The 16,826-nt window shown below is 37.6% G+C and overlaps 1 protein-coding gene across 3 annotated transcripts in view; it reads left to right on the forward strand.

Moving 5' to 3' along the window:
* Positions 1-16,826, forward strand: part of ST3GAL6 (ST3 beta-galactoside alpha-2,3-sialyltransferase 6) — a 124,281-nt gene that overhangs the window by 92,154 nt on the left and 15,301 nt on the right. For all 3 annotated transcript variants that reach the window (XM_063448858.1, XM_063448840.1, XM_063448851.1), the window contains 3 exons: positions 5,636-5,699; positions 13,460-13,555; positions 15,954-16,140. In XM_063448858.1, coding sequence (XP_063304928.1) covers positions 5,636-5,699; positions 13,460-13,555; positions 15,954-16,140 — 347 coding nt within the window. The remainder of the gene's footprint in view (positions 1-5,635; positions 5,700-13,459; positions 13,556-15,953; positions 16,141-16,826) is intronic.

Below are 16,826 nucleotides of genomic sequence, written 5' to 3' on the forward strand. Positions count from 1 at the left end.
GTGCTGTGACGCATGTTTATTTAGTTAATTTATCCTTATTTTGTGCCAAATGCAATCCATGCAAATATACGATGGCAAACCAAGAAAGAAAAAAAGTATGTCGTTCCAGAGACTTCATTATTTATGTCCATGAGAAAGTGTGAAAGCGGCTCTGTCACTTCTTTATTTATTTTTTACTTTTGCTTGCAGTGCTCCACTTGGTAGCCTAGTTTTTGTTCTTGTTTGGTTTCCCCAGCTGAAATGACATGCTTTACCATTTATGCATAAGAAAAACGTAGGGACTGGTTTCTCATTGTGTTGCAACCTTAGGGTGACAAAAGGCAGACTGTTTTGCTAGTTTGAAGGTGAAGCTTAAACCACTTTGGTGTTTTGAAATGGACGCAGAGCTCGGTGAGGAAATTGTGCTGTGGGTTAAAAATTGCCCTTAAACCAACTGAAGGAGATTTTCTTAGTTTCCATGTAATTTGCATGCTGCCACTGCAAGCCTGAGTGAGTGGCCTGTGTTTAAAAATAAATGTTTCTCCCTGTCTATATCACATTATAACAGACAGGATTATAGAATGAAAGTGAGAATTAAAGGTTCAATTTAAGACCGAAATAGCCAAGTAGAAAATTCTCCACATCAGCAATGCCTCCAATTTGGCTACTTTGGCCTTAAATTTAAAATGCACTTAGGATTTTACGTTGGTGAATAATCCTCTTTAACTTGGATAGTGAAATTGAAAATGCACCTTGTCATGCATATTTAGGCTCTCCATGAGCTTGGCAGAAACGCTGGACATCCTGACTTCTACCACCATAACCACTTTGAACGCTAAAATGGTCACGTTGGTTGGAGTAACCCTTTAAAGTCTTTGTATTTCTCATTATTACAGTTGATGGGTATTTGTGAGTCTGTTTGTTTTCAAAGTATATCTGACTCGCAAAAATGACAAGGTATCACTTTTCGAACAAGAAAACAAAATGTTCTTTGCATTTTTTTATTTACTATTTTTGCACGTTAGATATAAGAATATTACAAACATGATAAAAATAAGCATGAATAAGTAAGAATTGGTTATTATAGTGTCTTGACACTAATGAGGATAAGGTTGCAGCTGCTTACTGAGTCATGTTGACACTGTGTTTACTGCCTCCATCTCCAAACAATGCAATTAGATGCAAGCCGTCTGCATGTGCCTATAATCCATTCTTTGACAATGGGGAAATATGACCCTCGTGAATTCTGCTTTACTTAAGCCAAGAAATAGCAAAGCCATTTCCCTATATATAGTGCATTGCGTGACCTCTTATGTGTCATTAGAGATGTATGTGCAGGCCGACCCATAACTTTAGAGAGCATGTGCTTCGTGAGTACAAATGTACTCAGATGTAATGTCTTGTGAAATAAGGGTCGAGGCAATTGTCCACCTTTTGAACCAAAGCAAAATCTAGCATTTGTACAACATGTTTATTACACTGTAATTTAAGTGTTTCTCTGTGAGTGCCCCCATACATATTGTATAATATAGATTTCTTTTTTTTAGAACAGAAATGGCTTTCTTTTAATTTATATTTATACCTAACAAAACATTAAGTAGAAATACAGTTCTGCTTATTTTTTACACATTAAATTATCATCCTGATAGTTAACACGAACACTTTTCTTAACGTTATGTATACACTAACTCTGACAGTGCACCTGTCCTAACTTTACCTCTAAGCTTAATCCTAAACTGTCCTTAACTCTTAAAAAAAGCAGTAACACTAACCCTAACTCAGATGGATTCCCTTTGCTGATGTCAGTACTGGCATCAGAAGATAATTTTTCCACTCACACAGTACAGACCACTCTGTAAGAGCCCTCTACTGTGTGATTGCAGCATGAAAGGGAGATCTCCCTCTCATACTGAGGCTCCTGTATGTTTTCTCCAATTAAGTGATTGGTGCTGGGTAGTAGGCACAGCAGAGCAATAATGCATGACATTCCATTCTGTCCTAATGGCGTTAAAGCTTGCTGGTTTTAGGACCGCATAGAATATGCTTCTAACAGTGTTAAGCAGTTAATATTTATTTTATCATACTTTCTTTCTGTCAATTAAGAGCATATTTGCCCTTCGTAACACACTGGGGTTCATTCACTAAAAACTGAATTCAATACTGAATGGTAGTCTTTAGGCAAAATAGATGATTTGGAAAAATTCTCCTGGCTGTTTTTAATAGAAATCCTAAAGATTGGACTAAAGAAATTTGACTTCCAAAAAAGCCATTATGGCTCAATTTTTGGATTTTGCCTCCATCACCACTCATTGGCTTAAATACTGCATTTTATGTCTACCTTTAGATGCATAGTCAGGGATTAGCAAAATACTGCCCAGAAGTTTTCCAATATATCATATAAATTAAAAGTTATATTATTTACACAGTGGCCTCTCATAACACTGTGTGTTTAGTACATTTATCGGGATAGGGGAGCTAATGAGTACACTTGTGGCTGCTCCTAATGAAAGGTGGCATTTCTCATAGAAAGGATACAGTTGTGTTTAAAAATGTGCATACCCTTGGAGAATTGGTAATATATGAGAAAACAAGAGTGGGCAGGCAAAACACATTTCTTTTATTTCTTCTGGGATTCATATTCAACTGTAGGTTATAACAGAATGGCACAATCCTAAAACAAAACATGGCAGCAAAGAAAAAAATTAAATGACCCCCGTTCAAAAGTCTGCATACTCCTAGTTCTAAATAGTGTATATTGCTCCCTTTAGCATCAATGACAGCATGCAGTCTTTTGTAATAGTTGTCTAAGGCTCCTAAATATTGCAGGAGTGTAGCTGCCCATACGTCTTGGCAAAATGCCTCCAGGTCAAGATTTTGGTCGTCTTGCTTGAACCGCATGTTTTAGCTCTCCCTAGAGTGGCTCAATGATATTAAGGTCAAGAGACTGTGATGGCCACTCCAGACAGAACCTTCACCTTTTTCTGCTGTAACCACTAAAGGGTCAGCTTGGCCTTGTGCTTAGGGTTATTGTCATGCTGGAAAGTCCAAGAGCATCCCATGCGCAGCCTTCGTGCAGAAGAATGCAAATTGTCTGCCAGTATTTTCTGATAACATGCTGCATTCATTTTGCCATAAATTTTCACAAGACTCCCTGTGCCTTTAGAGCTCACACAGCCCCCAAAACATCAGTGAGCCACTACCATGCTTCACAGTGGATGGTATTCTTTTAATTATAGACATTGTTGACTCTTCCCTAAACATAACATTTATAGTTGTGACCATAACACTCTCTTTTGGTCTTGTCACTCCAATTTACTGTGTACCAGAAGTAGCGAGGCATGTCAAGGTGTTGTCGGCATATTGTAACCGGGCTTTTTTGTGACAATGGCGCAGTAAAGGCTTATTTCTGGCAACTCGACCATGCCGATATTTGTTCGAGTATCGTCATATTGTGCTCCTTAAAACAACAACACTCTCATTTTACAGAACAGCCTGTATTTCGTTTTATCCCAAAATATTCTTCTGGCAGTTGTGACTGAAATCTCTCTTGGTCCACCTGACCTTGACTTCGTATCAGGAGATCCCTGATTTTTCCACGTCTTAATAAGTGATTGAACAATACTGACTGGCATTTTCAAGGATTTGGATATCTTTTTATTTCCTTTTCCATCTTTATAAAGTTCCATTACCTTGTTATGCAGGTTCTTTTCTGCTCCCCATGGCTCAGTATCTAGCCTGCTCAGTGCATCCAAGTGAGAGCTAACACACTGACTATTTATACATAGACACTAATTGCAACTTAAAAAAAACACAAGTGTGGGACATTAACCTTTAATTGACGTTTTAACAGTGTGTGTCACGTGCTGTGTCTGTAACAAGGCCAAACATTCAAGGGTATGTAAATTTTCATCAGGGCCATTTAGGTGTTTTCTGTTATCACTATTATTTAAAAAGGAGACAGACAACTATATGATAAATGGCTTCATACGATCACTATCCTTCAATAAAATATTTTTTTTCCCATCATAAGGCATATTTTCAAAATCAATGCCAAAATTTCTTCCACGGTATGCAAACTTTTGAGCACAGCTGTATATAGAAACCTGAATGTAATGTGCCAAAATAACATTTGCTATCGATAGGAGACAAAAATGCACTTATTTTTTTAGTATAAAGAACAATGTTGATTCAAATGACAAGGCTATTGACGTAATTGTCATTTAAATTGTCAAAATGTGCGTTGCATATCTGTCCTCCTCTCAGTGTGCCACATAGACTCTGTTCCTATATCTTTCCATTACTACACCAGTTTCCTCCTATGAATTAACCTGTTTAGTCCACATTCTGTGCTGCAACACGCACATCACTGTGTTGGCACATAGCACTCAATACGTACACTTTTTTTAGCCTTGAAAGTAGCTCATACCTTTTTTTTTTTTTATTATAAAGGATTTTTGGTCTGTGCATGTATCCTGCATCCCTATAAGAAACATGTGTGAGACTAGCATACGCAGCAGTTAAATATACTTTCAGCCTCTACGCCTACATTGACTCATCTATTATATTCTCCCTCCTTGAAGATTCCCCAAGCCTTGTATGTTTACCATAAAATAACTCCTGGTGCATGCTTATCAACATTGAAACATTTCCTAGTGCACACTGATCAACATTGGGACTTTTTTTGTACATCGGGATATATGAAACAAGGATTGGAATGGAATGCGCCATGGTGGCTTAACCCCTTAAGGACTGAGGCAGTTGTACAAGTTGTGATCTAAATAAAACTCTGAATTTGCGCTGTATGTCTGTTCAACCAGAATTCTCCTCTTTCATATTAAATGCACCCACACTTATTATACGTCAGTTTGTTCAGGAGAAAAAAAAGAATCATCAAAATGCTCTTCACAAAAGAGGCAGTGTTTTCCTCTTTTGCAAATGATACGCTGTAATCATTATAAATTGAAATGCCGCCTTGCTAATTATCCATATGTCTGTGTTCCATCAAAGTCCCCAACTCTGTAAACATGTCCTATCCTCCTCACTTCCGGTGATGGAACACTAAGCATAAAAAGTAAAATGACCACATCACTGATGTTCCCCAAACATCTGCTACTTACCTGACATGTTGTAAAATGAATGCCAATATATTGTTACAAACACCCCCAATTACCCAGAATGTTTACTTTTTTGCATGAACAATCCCAAAATACAAGCAAGACATTGTAAGAGACAAAAAAGAAAATGCAAAAATATTTGCACACCATTAAAAACAATATTGGGAAGTACATTTTTGTCAGATTAGATTATATTCTTGCTTAATGATGATGAAAACTCCTATATATTTATTGTGAAATTACACAAACACATTCCTTGGGATCCAAACAAAACTCCTGACTGTCCTTGTATGCGTGTGTGCACGCTTAATAAGAGCAAGGAAAATTACTGCTGAGCAAACACATAGCGGACATACCAAGGTTGATTTAGTCATTAATGCCTTGCGAAACTACAAAAACACAGCCATGAAAGGGTCATGTTTTTAGAACCTTCAAATGCTAATACTAGGCTGTAATTTACACTAAAATATACCTGTGTAAAACGGTGATCTTTTAATATGCTTTATTTATTTATTTATTTATTTTGTAATTTTTTTTCACAGAGAGATTTTTGGACCTGGCACTTAAGAAGCTTCCAAAATGTAGCCTTCCAGACGAAATTAAAAAGTAAGTGCAAGTAGATAGCAAGAGACCGCTGGTGAACAAAAGTCAAAAATAGTGTAAGACACAAACATGTAAGCAATAGCTTGCTCCACACACTGCTGGGCGTTCAGGAAGTCTTAAGGGAAACTCCACTGACAAAATACAAAACCCCAAAAAAAATAATTGTCAAGTATTTATACTCTAATTGGAAGGTATGCATTTAGTTATGCTATTTTGTCATTGGAGGTATATCTAAAAACATCTTGCAAAAGCTGTAGTTCTCTTGTCTGCAGCCTTTGCAAGTCCTCCCCTTCTAACCCTGCCCAGACTTTATGTGGCTGTCCAATCACAGACTTCCCATTGCAGGTCAATGAGAAGTCTTTGCAAGGCCGGTGCTCTGAGCAATTGCCTACAATAAGGTTAATATATACAAGTGCAAATTTCTATTGAAATCTGCACTTTGTGTAAAAAGAAAACAAGAGTTCAAACTCTTCATACAAATAATTTAAGCAAGCTGCAGTGCTTTAGGGTCTGGAGCCTCCCTTTAAATATGCATGTACAACAATTAATTTTGAAGTCATTTGACCAAATTCTCTGTCCTATACTCTGCTGGAACAATTACAAAATCCTTTCAGCTAACTAATATTATCGCTTAGACTGGAAATGTATTGGGAATCAAAAATTAGCTTAAGATGTCTTTTAATGCAATCATTGTACTTTGATTTTAACTTACAAAGTCGTTCATATCTTCTCAAAAGTATGCGTCTTGAGTAATATGGATTGCTTTACAGAGCTGAGCAACTCTGCACCATGGTCTTTAGGCATATAAATCAACTAGAGCCTAACATTTCTGCTTTGCATTTTTGGGACATAAGGTGCTACATTGTTTTGGTACATTTCCCTGTGTTTAGAAGCCGAACCAGGTGACAGTGAGGGAGCTCTAAAAAGGATCTGCACCCAATAGTGGTACTGACCACAAAGCCCCATCCAGCATTTGAGGGGGCACAGGGCGGAGCAGGAAGATCTTTTGCTCTCCCTGCTGGCTCAAGAATGCTCACTTGCAGCCAGAGCCTGGGCTCCAGGCCCAAACAGGTCCACCAACTTCTACAAAGGCAAAGGAGAAATGAGATACGGCTGTATACAATCTAAAACAGGAACAGAAAAAGATACATAGTGTAATACAGTAAAACACAAAAGTGATGCGCCAAGATAATATTGCACTCACGAGATTGAAGTGAATAATGCGCCTGAACAGGTGCCTGCCCCAATACGTTTGGGCGGCTGGGTGTCTCCACTTTCCACTGGAACTCCAAGCGGACCAAGAAATGGACTGAGACTTCAGTAGAGGTAAGTAAAATAAATATGCAGATTTATTGTAGAAAAAAGGCTACAAATAATAGCCGTATTCAATAAAAGTATAAATAAAAGAGAGGTCCTACGCGTTTCGTTCCTATGCAAGGGAACTTCCTCAGGGACCGAGATTCAAATAAAATCAATCAATACATAAAAAAATGCATACAATACTATCCCCCCAAAGAGTCTCTTTAAATAGGCTAAGCCTATAGTTCATTGGTGGATCCGGTGGGAGTTACCATTGATTGTAGATCCTGTTCAGTTGCAGAGTATTCATCAGACCTGTTCAGGTGTAGAGAGGTGTTCCAACATTCGATTTCGGCGCCAAACGGAAAAACCGGAAACCGGAAGTAGTATTCCGTTTTCACTTCCGCGTTCCATTGCCCTGTGCGTTCCAACTCAGAGATGAAAAGTGGTTAAGCATATCGCCACCTAGAGGTCGCCTAGGGTATAGCAGTTTTGAAACATTTGCAGAAAACAAGCACATTATAAAGAATGTCTTCCTAATAAAGATGCTAATCATAGTGCAATTACTTAGATCCATATAACTAAAACCCTAAAAATAATCAGTGTTTACTTAATTTTCTACTATTACAATTAAATGTATAACAGTCACATTTAAACTCTTTGATGATTAGATTATATGTGTATTACTAATAGTGAAAAACTTTTCAATAGCATTTTGATCATATGCGATCAATAAATTTGATGAAACATTCTATAGCTCAAATGATCATATTATATATAGGTGCTAAACTAAATAATAATTAATAATGTCACACTTAAAGGCAACCAGGAAGTGCATATACAATGTGTAGAATAATTATCAGTATCAACGTCCTAATATAAACTATGTTGATAAGTTCATTATAAATATAAACCAGTGTTACATAACTTTATTTATTTTGTGCTCGTATAGATTCATGTAGTACATATGTTATAAAAAACGGATCTTAATATCCATAAAGATTCCTTACATAATGTATCTTAATAATTATAATAGTATCCAATGTTTGATTATCTTTTATAGAACTGTTCCTTATTTATTTAAGTGAATTTGTCTCACATATTCCAAATGTCCTGACCTTTGTCATAAAGGAAAGGAGCATATAGAAAAAAGGAAGGGGAAAATAAACAAAAAAAGGGGGAGGAAGAAGGAGGAAGGGGAATCCTTCCCATGAGGGCACCATCACGGGGTCACCAACGGAAGATAATTATATTAATCAAGGAAGCATATGAGGTCAATATCATGATTGAGTCCCTTTGGATGGAGGGTCTGGAGTTTGTGTATCCAGTATGTCTCGCGTTGTGATAGTTGTTTAAGTCTATCCCCCCCTCTCCAATAGGGCAATACTCTCTCAATTCCCACACACTTAAAATGAGAAAAAGAAAAATGGGGGCAAGCGTTGCAATGAATAGGTACAGAGTGGGTCTCGAGTTTCTTCTTTATATTATTAAGATGTTCCATTAGTCTTATTTTGAGGATCCTTTTTGTACGGCCTACATACTGTTTGCCACACGGACACTGCAGTAGATAAACGACATAGTCCGTGTGGCAACCAATATCCATCCTGATATTAAACTTTTCTCCTGTGCTGAAACTACAAAAGGAATTAGTTCTAAATACCAGGCTTGTAGTGCAAGCCTTACACGTGTTACAACCTCTAAAAGATCCCAATGTTGTAGAATTATTCGACTTAGTAGGTTTAAGGGCATAGCTGGGAGCTAACATGTTTTTAAAGTTTTTATTTTTCTTATAGATGACTCTAGGCAGTTGTGATAAGGTAGCCCCCAACACCGGATCCTGCAGCAAAATTGGCCAATGTTTTTGTAAACATTTTTTGATTCTATTGTGGTCGGTGTTAAATTGTGTTAGGAAGGCTGAAGAAAATTCCTTCACCTGAGGTGTATCTGTCCGAGGTTTGTCTCCCAATAGTTGGTTTCTATTAACCTGTCTAGCTAATCGAATTTCTCTATCTAGAGTGTTTTTGTTATAACCTTTCTCCAACAATTTCTTTTTCACATGTGTAGATTGGACATTAAAATCCTGGCTATCGGAGCAATTGCGCCTTAAGCGTGTAAACTGGCTTCTCGCAATGCCCCTAAGCCAGGGTTTGTGATGGCAGCTCAGCTGATGTACAAACCCATTCCCATCGGTGGGTTTGAAAAAACACTTGGTTCTAATCTCTCCTCGGTCAATGAACAAGGTGAGATCCAAAAAATGGATCTCAACCTTGTTCCAGACGGGGGACAGCACCAAGTTATAAGTATTCAGATTAAGAAAATTAACAAATTCCTGAAATAAAGAAGAAGAACCTCGCCAAATAATAATAACGTCATCTATATACCGCCGCCAGAGCACCAGGTTCTCCCTCCAGTCATGACCAGACCATACGTATAGGTCCTCCCACCTTCTCATATAGGTGTTGGCATAACTGGGGGCGAACCTGGTGCCCATGGCGGTCCCTGTGGTTTGTAAATAAAATTCACCATTAAAATAAAAATAATTGTGTTTCAAAATAAAATTAACTGCACTCAAAAGAAACTGTTGGAGGTTACCTGCTAAGTTTGTGTCCTGTGACATGAAATGATTCAACGCCTCTAGTCCTAGATCGTGATTAATTACTGTGTAAAGAGAGGTTACATCCAGCGTGGCCCAACTATACTCAGTGTGCCACTCAATGGACTCCAATTCCTGCAAAAAAGATTTAGTGTCCTTGATGTAGGACAAAGCTCCTTGAGCATATTTTTGCAGGAAGGAGTCTGCAAAAGCTGACAGATTTGCAGTAAGTGAGTTGACACCACTGATGATCGGGCGTCCAGGAGGATTAGGTAACCTCTTGTGCGTTTTGGGGAGGAAATAAAAAATGGGAATAACAGGATTTTTTTGGAACAAAAAATCAAAATTCTTTTGGGATATGATGTCATTATTCTTTGCCTCCTCTAAAAAATTCCTTAGTTTCAGATTGAAATGTAAGGTGGGGTCACTTTTCAGGATCATGTATGTCTCTTTATCTCCCAAAATATTGGAAGATTCTTCCAAATAATAGGTAGTGGTCATGAGGACAATCCCCCCCCCTTTGTCGGCCTCTTTTATGACTAAGTCATCTCTTTCCATTAGATTTTTTAAAACATTTTTCTCCCTACGTGTGAGATTGTAGTCACGTGTTTTTTGTTTAGTTGTAAGAATATGGAATTCTTTTTCCACCATACGTTCAAACGTCTCCAAGTAAGGTCCCTTACTCGGAGCAGGGTAAAAATGTGACTTGGGTTTAAATCTATGGGGGATAATGTCTCCATCGTTAGTACCCACATCAGTGCCCACATGGGAAGGACTTAACAAAAAATGTCTCTTGACCGTCAAGGAACGCATATATTTCTTGAGGTCAATATATAAATTGAATTCATTGGCAGCCTGATTGGGAGCAAATTTCATTCCCTTCGAAAGTAAATTAATTTCTTCCTCAGACAATGGGATATCCGTTAAATTAAAAATACCTCTTTCTTTTGCTTTTTGTCTGAGGTTACAGGATCTCTGGGAAATCCCAACTAGTCCTCCGTTCTCCCCCTTTTTGAGGGGGTTTCTTGTTGAAGAGCGGAGAACCTGTTGGGATGTTCCCAAACATCCGCCCTGGGTTGGAAATAATTCATAATGTTTTTTTCTTTGGGGCCTTTCAAGCGACCCTGAAAATTTTGTTCCCTTTCGTTGGGTTGTGAATGATTGCCCCAATGATTTGTATGATTATTAGTATCTTGTGTACGGGGTTTCACAATCTCACTTCTTATTGGAGATGATCTCCTGGAGAATTGTCGTAAGGATTTTTCCCTTGGGGGTGTTTTCAACCTTCTATTGGTGGTTCCCTGATGGAAGGAATTAAGATCTTTAGAGCCAGTGTGTGTTCCAGGTGTTCTGGACCTTCCTCTATTATGGGGTGCTCTAGATCTATTACCTCTATAAGAGGTGGGGCGTGTACTTTTCCTAGATAGTCTATTTGAGGTGGAGAAAATATTAGATTTTTTATCCTCCTTATCCCTCATATATTTTTTGTTTTTGGTGTCGGTTATACGTTCATCTAATCTTTTTATTTGGTTTTGTAAGGATTCTTCCCTTTCTTTATATTCTCTGCTTTCAGAGTCTATAGAGAAGGTGGAATCAAGAAGGATTATTTCATTCTCCAATTTTTGTTGGGATTCTTTAGAGTGTTTGATGATTAGTTGAATAAGTTGGAATGAACAATTGGTGAGGATCTCATCCCACTCTTGTAAAAATAGAGGGTCATCCAGCCCAAAGGCGGGTGTCTTATCTAATCTGAGACCACGTGGAATTAAGCCTTCTTTTAAATAATTATCAAGAAAGGCAACCTCCCACCATTTTTTTGTTTCCAAACTCAATAGTTTTTCCTTTTTCCTAACCACCAACTTCTGTCTTAGACCTAGGCAGCCATCAACCATATTGATTTTATATATATATATATTTATTTTTGCATGTCTAAGTTCATCAACCTCAAAATGACGGTTGTGCTTGGTATTGGGAACGTAGATGGATACACCCATATCTGAAGCAGGTTCCATATTGACCAAAGAGGAGGGAACCTTCACTTACACTTTGTGGCCAGAGCAATATCTTTTCTAATGTAGTCTACATAGACGAACTCTGGCAGCAGGCTGTTGCTGTAGAGTGTTGTGGCATTCAATAGGATGTTCTAGTTCCGATGTATCATTTCACAAAATTGTTATCCTGTCCAGAATATGGTTACTTTAAAAATGGAAAGGTGGGTAATACAAAGCAGAGTCAGAAATACGCGTGACCATATACATTTTTTTTATAATATTCGTATTTAATAAAAAAAATCTTGCTTGCAGTTTTTTGAACGCACGGGCAACATTCTTAGAATTAAGCCCCCGTAATGAACCTAATTAAACAGTTTTATTTACCTTATTTCCCCTGGCCCACCGGTCTCTCCCCACTTTCTGTGGCTGAGATCATTAATCCTGATCTAGGCCAATCTAATGCTTTTCCATTGTAGTCTAGTGCGAATGCATGGCAATTGCCGCACCGCTCCAAACAGCATTGACTCAACGGGGAACATTTTGTCACTTTGCTGAACGTGAAGATGCCACGTCCTGTAAACAGAGCGACAGCCACTAGAGGTGGCATTAGGAAGCAACGTGAACACTGCTCAGCTTGCAGGGATGGGCTGTAGTGGTTTTGGTGCCTAGAATGTCCCTTTTAAGAATTTTTTTTTTCTTATTGAGAATATCATTAAACAAAAAGAGGTTCCAACCACTTGAAAAGTCATATATTTGGCAGGAAGATTTATATTCCATTTTTGCAAGTATGCATCTAGTTGCTGTTTAAACTAGACGCATACTCTAAAATATGCAATATGAAAGCAATGATTTTTAAAGCAAAATTATTTTTATTAATATTATTGGCATTTATATAGTGCCAACAAATTCCGTAGCGCTTTACAATATTATAAGAGGGGGAGATTTAACAATAAATGAGACAATTACAAAAACATACAGGAACAATAGATTGAAGAGGACCCTGCTCAAACGAGCTTAAAGTCAAGAGATGGGGGTGTTTTTGCATTTCTGACAGTGATAGGCATCTTTGTATACATTAGGTTTTCTTTGTTGATTAATATCTTTTTCACATGTACTTCTCAAAGTTTTTATTCTTTCCAAAGTTCTCTGTATGGTGCTTATCCACTCATTGCCTCTTCTGCCTCGTCCTTACTCTGCAGTAATGTGTAAGCTTTTCCCTTGGTTGCCATTGATAGTCCGAGAGCATCAGCTGACACTTAGTCTCTTATTAGCTGCCCATTGGAAGAAATGTTTTAGAAAGATGCATACAATTCTAAAGCATTTCTCTGAATGATTGATGAGTGATAGGATCAGAGTGTCTGAAGCGCCTAAGGGAACAGAGTGGGCAAACACCATCAAGAGAACCCTTTTAACCCCTTAAGGACACATGACATGTGTGACATGTCATGATTCCCTTTTATTCCAGAAGCTTGGTCCTTAAGGGGTTAATCTGAGGAATGGTTACATATGAGATTTAGCTATTAGAATTTTTGTTTGTTTGTTTGTTTTTTGGAAAAACAAACAAACATTTAGTTACATTTGATTTCAATTTATTGCAAATTTCCTCTGCATCAGGATAACAGAAAGCAAATTTAGTCTATTCTTGTGATTCCTTCCCTGCAACCATGATCCCATACCTTTTTGAATTTAACTCATGGGCATGCACCCAAATTTCCTCTGACTTAGGAGCCTATTGATTTAAGTGGCGCTTAGAATGGGGCACCTAGAGCAGACTTCTGTTAAAAAAAAAAAAAAAAAAATGCATGCATGGAGGCAGGGCATATAGTGTGTCAATAATAGATGAATATTATGAAGACTAAATTCTTGTGTTTTCTTCCTAGCATCTCCTGCAAGAAATGCATTGTAGTGGGCAACGGGGGAGTACTTCGAAACAGCACTTTAGGAAAGAAAATTGATTCTTATGATGTAATAATAAGGTACGGAGACTTTATATTTTGTGTGAACCTGCCCTTGGTGTCCTCTGCAGACCTGAGCTGAGTTAGAAAGATTAAGACTTTTGCTATTGTCTTCCTTAAAAAAAAGAAATGCAATTTTCGTGAAAGAAGTTCATATTGTGCATTTTATTCACTAATGTGGACCTGCTGTATGTCAGTTGACCTCTAGTTGTCTTGCCTACCACATAACTAGAGTTGTGTCGATAGAACAATGTGTGTTAGTGTTGATACATGGCAATTTCAGCAGGAAAATAAAAGGTCATGATATCCTGGCACGCATGAGAAGCTTCTACCACCAGATGAACATTTGCACAGTTTTTAAAGGGTCCTTTAGTTTTAACCTTCAAGTGTACCTGCCCTTGGTGTCCTCTTCCGACCTGAGCCGAGTTTGAAAGATTAATATTTTTTTTATTGTCTTCCTTTAACCCCTTAAGGACACGTGACGTGTGCCATGTCATGATTCCCTTTTATTCCAGAAGTTTGGTCCTTAAGGGGTTAAAAAAAAGAAGAAGAAAGAAATTCAATTTTCCCCATAACGAAAGACAAATAAGTGGCTACATGCAAACAATTACCTTTAATGAAATTATTGCGCAGCCCATAGTGCACATATCTCTTAATGGATTGTTACAGACAACTTTGTTTGCCCAAGTACAGTTCGGCTTCATCATGTGGTGTTCTGTTGGCAGAACCTTGCGTTGTGTACGTTTTTAGTTTAATCTGCAGTGTAATAACCTGCTTGGGGTGAGGCAGCAACTTCCTATTGTACTGGAGGGAAGACATTTAGTAATCAAGGCAGTGCATCATTTAAGGATATACTTGTCTGAGCAGATAGTTGGCACATATTGAGTAAGCTTAAAGTGAATCTACCTGTGCTGAAACCAGAACAGGCTCTACAGATGCACTCATTCTTTCCTACTGATTTACAGAAACCGTGAATGCATGTAATGGAATGCTGATGCAATGGATACGTTTTAATTGTATCTACATTATTTTCCTAATCTCTACTAAGCCAGTTAGAGAAGCTGTAACAAAACTCCCACTCTAGAGACCTCACTCTTCATGAGGATATAAGCATTAGGTCATGACACGTGTTGACCATCTTTTGCGGTTTCACAGGAATGATTGGGTTGAGGAATAAGACCCAGGAGACACTGTGCTCAAGAAGGGATCAGGAGTGAGGGCTTATTACTAAAATATTGCTCAGTGTTTGTAAGATAATGGAAGACTATGAACGTTCGTTCCTTGAAGAAAACCAGGTTGTTCCAGTAAAAGTTCTGCTGAAATTTTTTTTATTTTTTTTAATAGAAAATTAGAATGCCAAGAGAAATGTTTCGGTGGTCTGTCACTTATGTAGAAAGAAATTAATACAGGACTTTAGCAATGAAACAACTGATAATGGGGGAGGAATCGGATCTATAATAAGCTCCTCTTAATAAGAAAACTAAGGTTTTGTATACATCTGCAACAGTAAACAAATTTAGAATTATCGGTTTCATTTTTTCTCTCATGTTATCCTTTGAAAATCTTTTTGGTGGCTTTTTTTTTTCATTTTAATGAAAATGATGAAATTGATTGTCTGCGGACTTAACATACAGAATTCATATCCATTCTAATGAGGAAGGTAGCACTACCTGAAGGTTTTTTTTTTTTTTTTTATAATCCCGTATCCTGTTCCTACTCCTAGATTCTCTACATTCAGCTCCTGCCTTGCCTCATATGCTAATGGTTTGAGAATTCTCTTTACTCAGCACTGAACTGAAATTCCCTAACTGTTAATATGTGTATTTCTTAGTACATAGCTTTCCTGAGCAGTGCAAGAACCTGGCTAGCCTGGTTTTATAACGGTCACTCTACCAATCATTCAGGAGACTTGGGTTCCCATATTCAAGAAGTGTAACAAAGTGCTTGTTTTTGGCACAAAACATGTGTTGTCATTCATTGTGTGTTGTCTGCCCTCCTTTCCATACTAGTGCCTTTCAATACATTAAATTACCTTCATGATCCCTGACTTTCCCGAATTGCTTTCTTTGTTGTTGTTACTTCTACTCCGTTTAATGAATGAGGATTCCTAGGAAAAGGAGCAGCAGCAAGCTTATAGTTGATCCTCTCATCCAGAATAGGTCTGTACGCAATTGTTAGAAAGTTTTTTTCTAAAACAGTCACAACACGCAAAAAAAAAATCAAATTTAAAGATTATTACCGGATCTTGCAAGTTGCATTCTTGCAGGTTATTTGAACAACCTTCTTACTAACAAATGTCAAAAGGAAAAGCCAATCACGAACGCCAGACACATTTCTGTAAAATTAAAATAAAAAAAACAACAAACTGGACAATTATAAATATTTCTCTTAATCATTGACGTTTGTATTTATTTTACAGAATGAATGACGGACCTGTCCTTGGTTATGAAGAGGACGTTGGCCAGAAAACCACTTTTAGACTCTGTTATCCAGAGTCTATCTTCTCTGATACTTTGCACTATGATCCAAACACCACAGTGGTCCTTATGATGTTTAAACCACATGATGCAAAGTGGTTGGCAGAGTTATTAATGAACAGACGAGTGGTAAGTGGATTTGCCGTTACAAAGTATCTTGGATGTTAAAACTTATATTTATTGTAGATCCCTGCACGTTTACCTGAAATCGTACATGTGTTGTACTTTAATGCAAAGTGCAGAGCAAAATAATTCATGAGTTTAAAATCCGTCTAAATGAGGTACAGGGAAGTGAGACTGAAACATAAAAGGGATTAATATTAATTGGAGTATGCACTCAGATTTAAGAACAAAAAGATTTATAAATTCCCATGATCTTGTTTGTTTTCCCCTTGTTTGTTCACTCCTATTTAGTCAGTAGGTGAATGGTGACTGTAAGAGGTAAGTTCTGAATGGAAGTATGGATCTTTTTGAGTAACCCTTCCAGGGATTCCTTTGAATTGGTCATGATGGTAGGAGTCTGGATGTGCAGTGTTTTAAGCTTGAAACAATGACCTTCCTTGTTAAATGAACCAATCAAAAGCTTCTCTATAAGAAACCTTTGAGTGGATCTTGGGGTGGCTCCCGTGACATCATAAAAAAAAAGCACAGCAGAGCTGAGAGTTTCTTTCAGCTTTGGATTAAGGTAAGTAAAGCCTTCATTTAGAACTCTTTTCAAACATTCCGATTGGAGCATCCTGGTGAATAATGCCAATAGGACATTTTTCACAGGGATAAAAAAATAGGAATGTAGAAACCCTTTTATTCCCTTCTAG

This window comes from Pelobates fuscus, chromosome 1 (assembly GCF_036172605.1).
Source record: "Pelobates fuscus isolate aPelFus1 chromosome 1, aPelFus1.pri, whole genome shotgun sequence".
NCBI classification, from domain to species: Eukaryota; Metazoa; Chordata; class Amphibia; order Anura; family Pelobatidae; genus Pelobates; species Pelobates fuscus.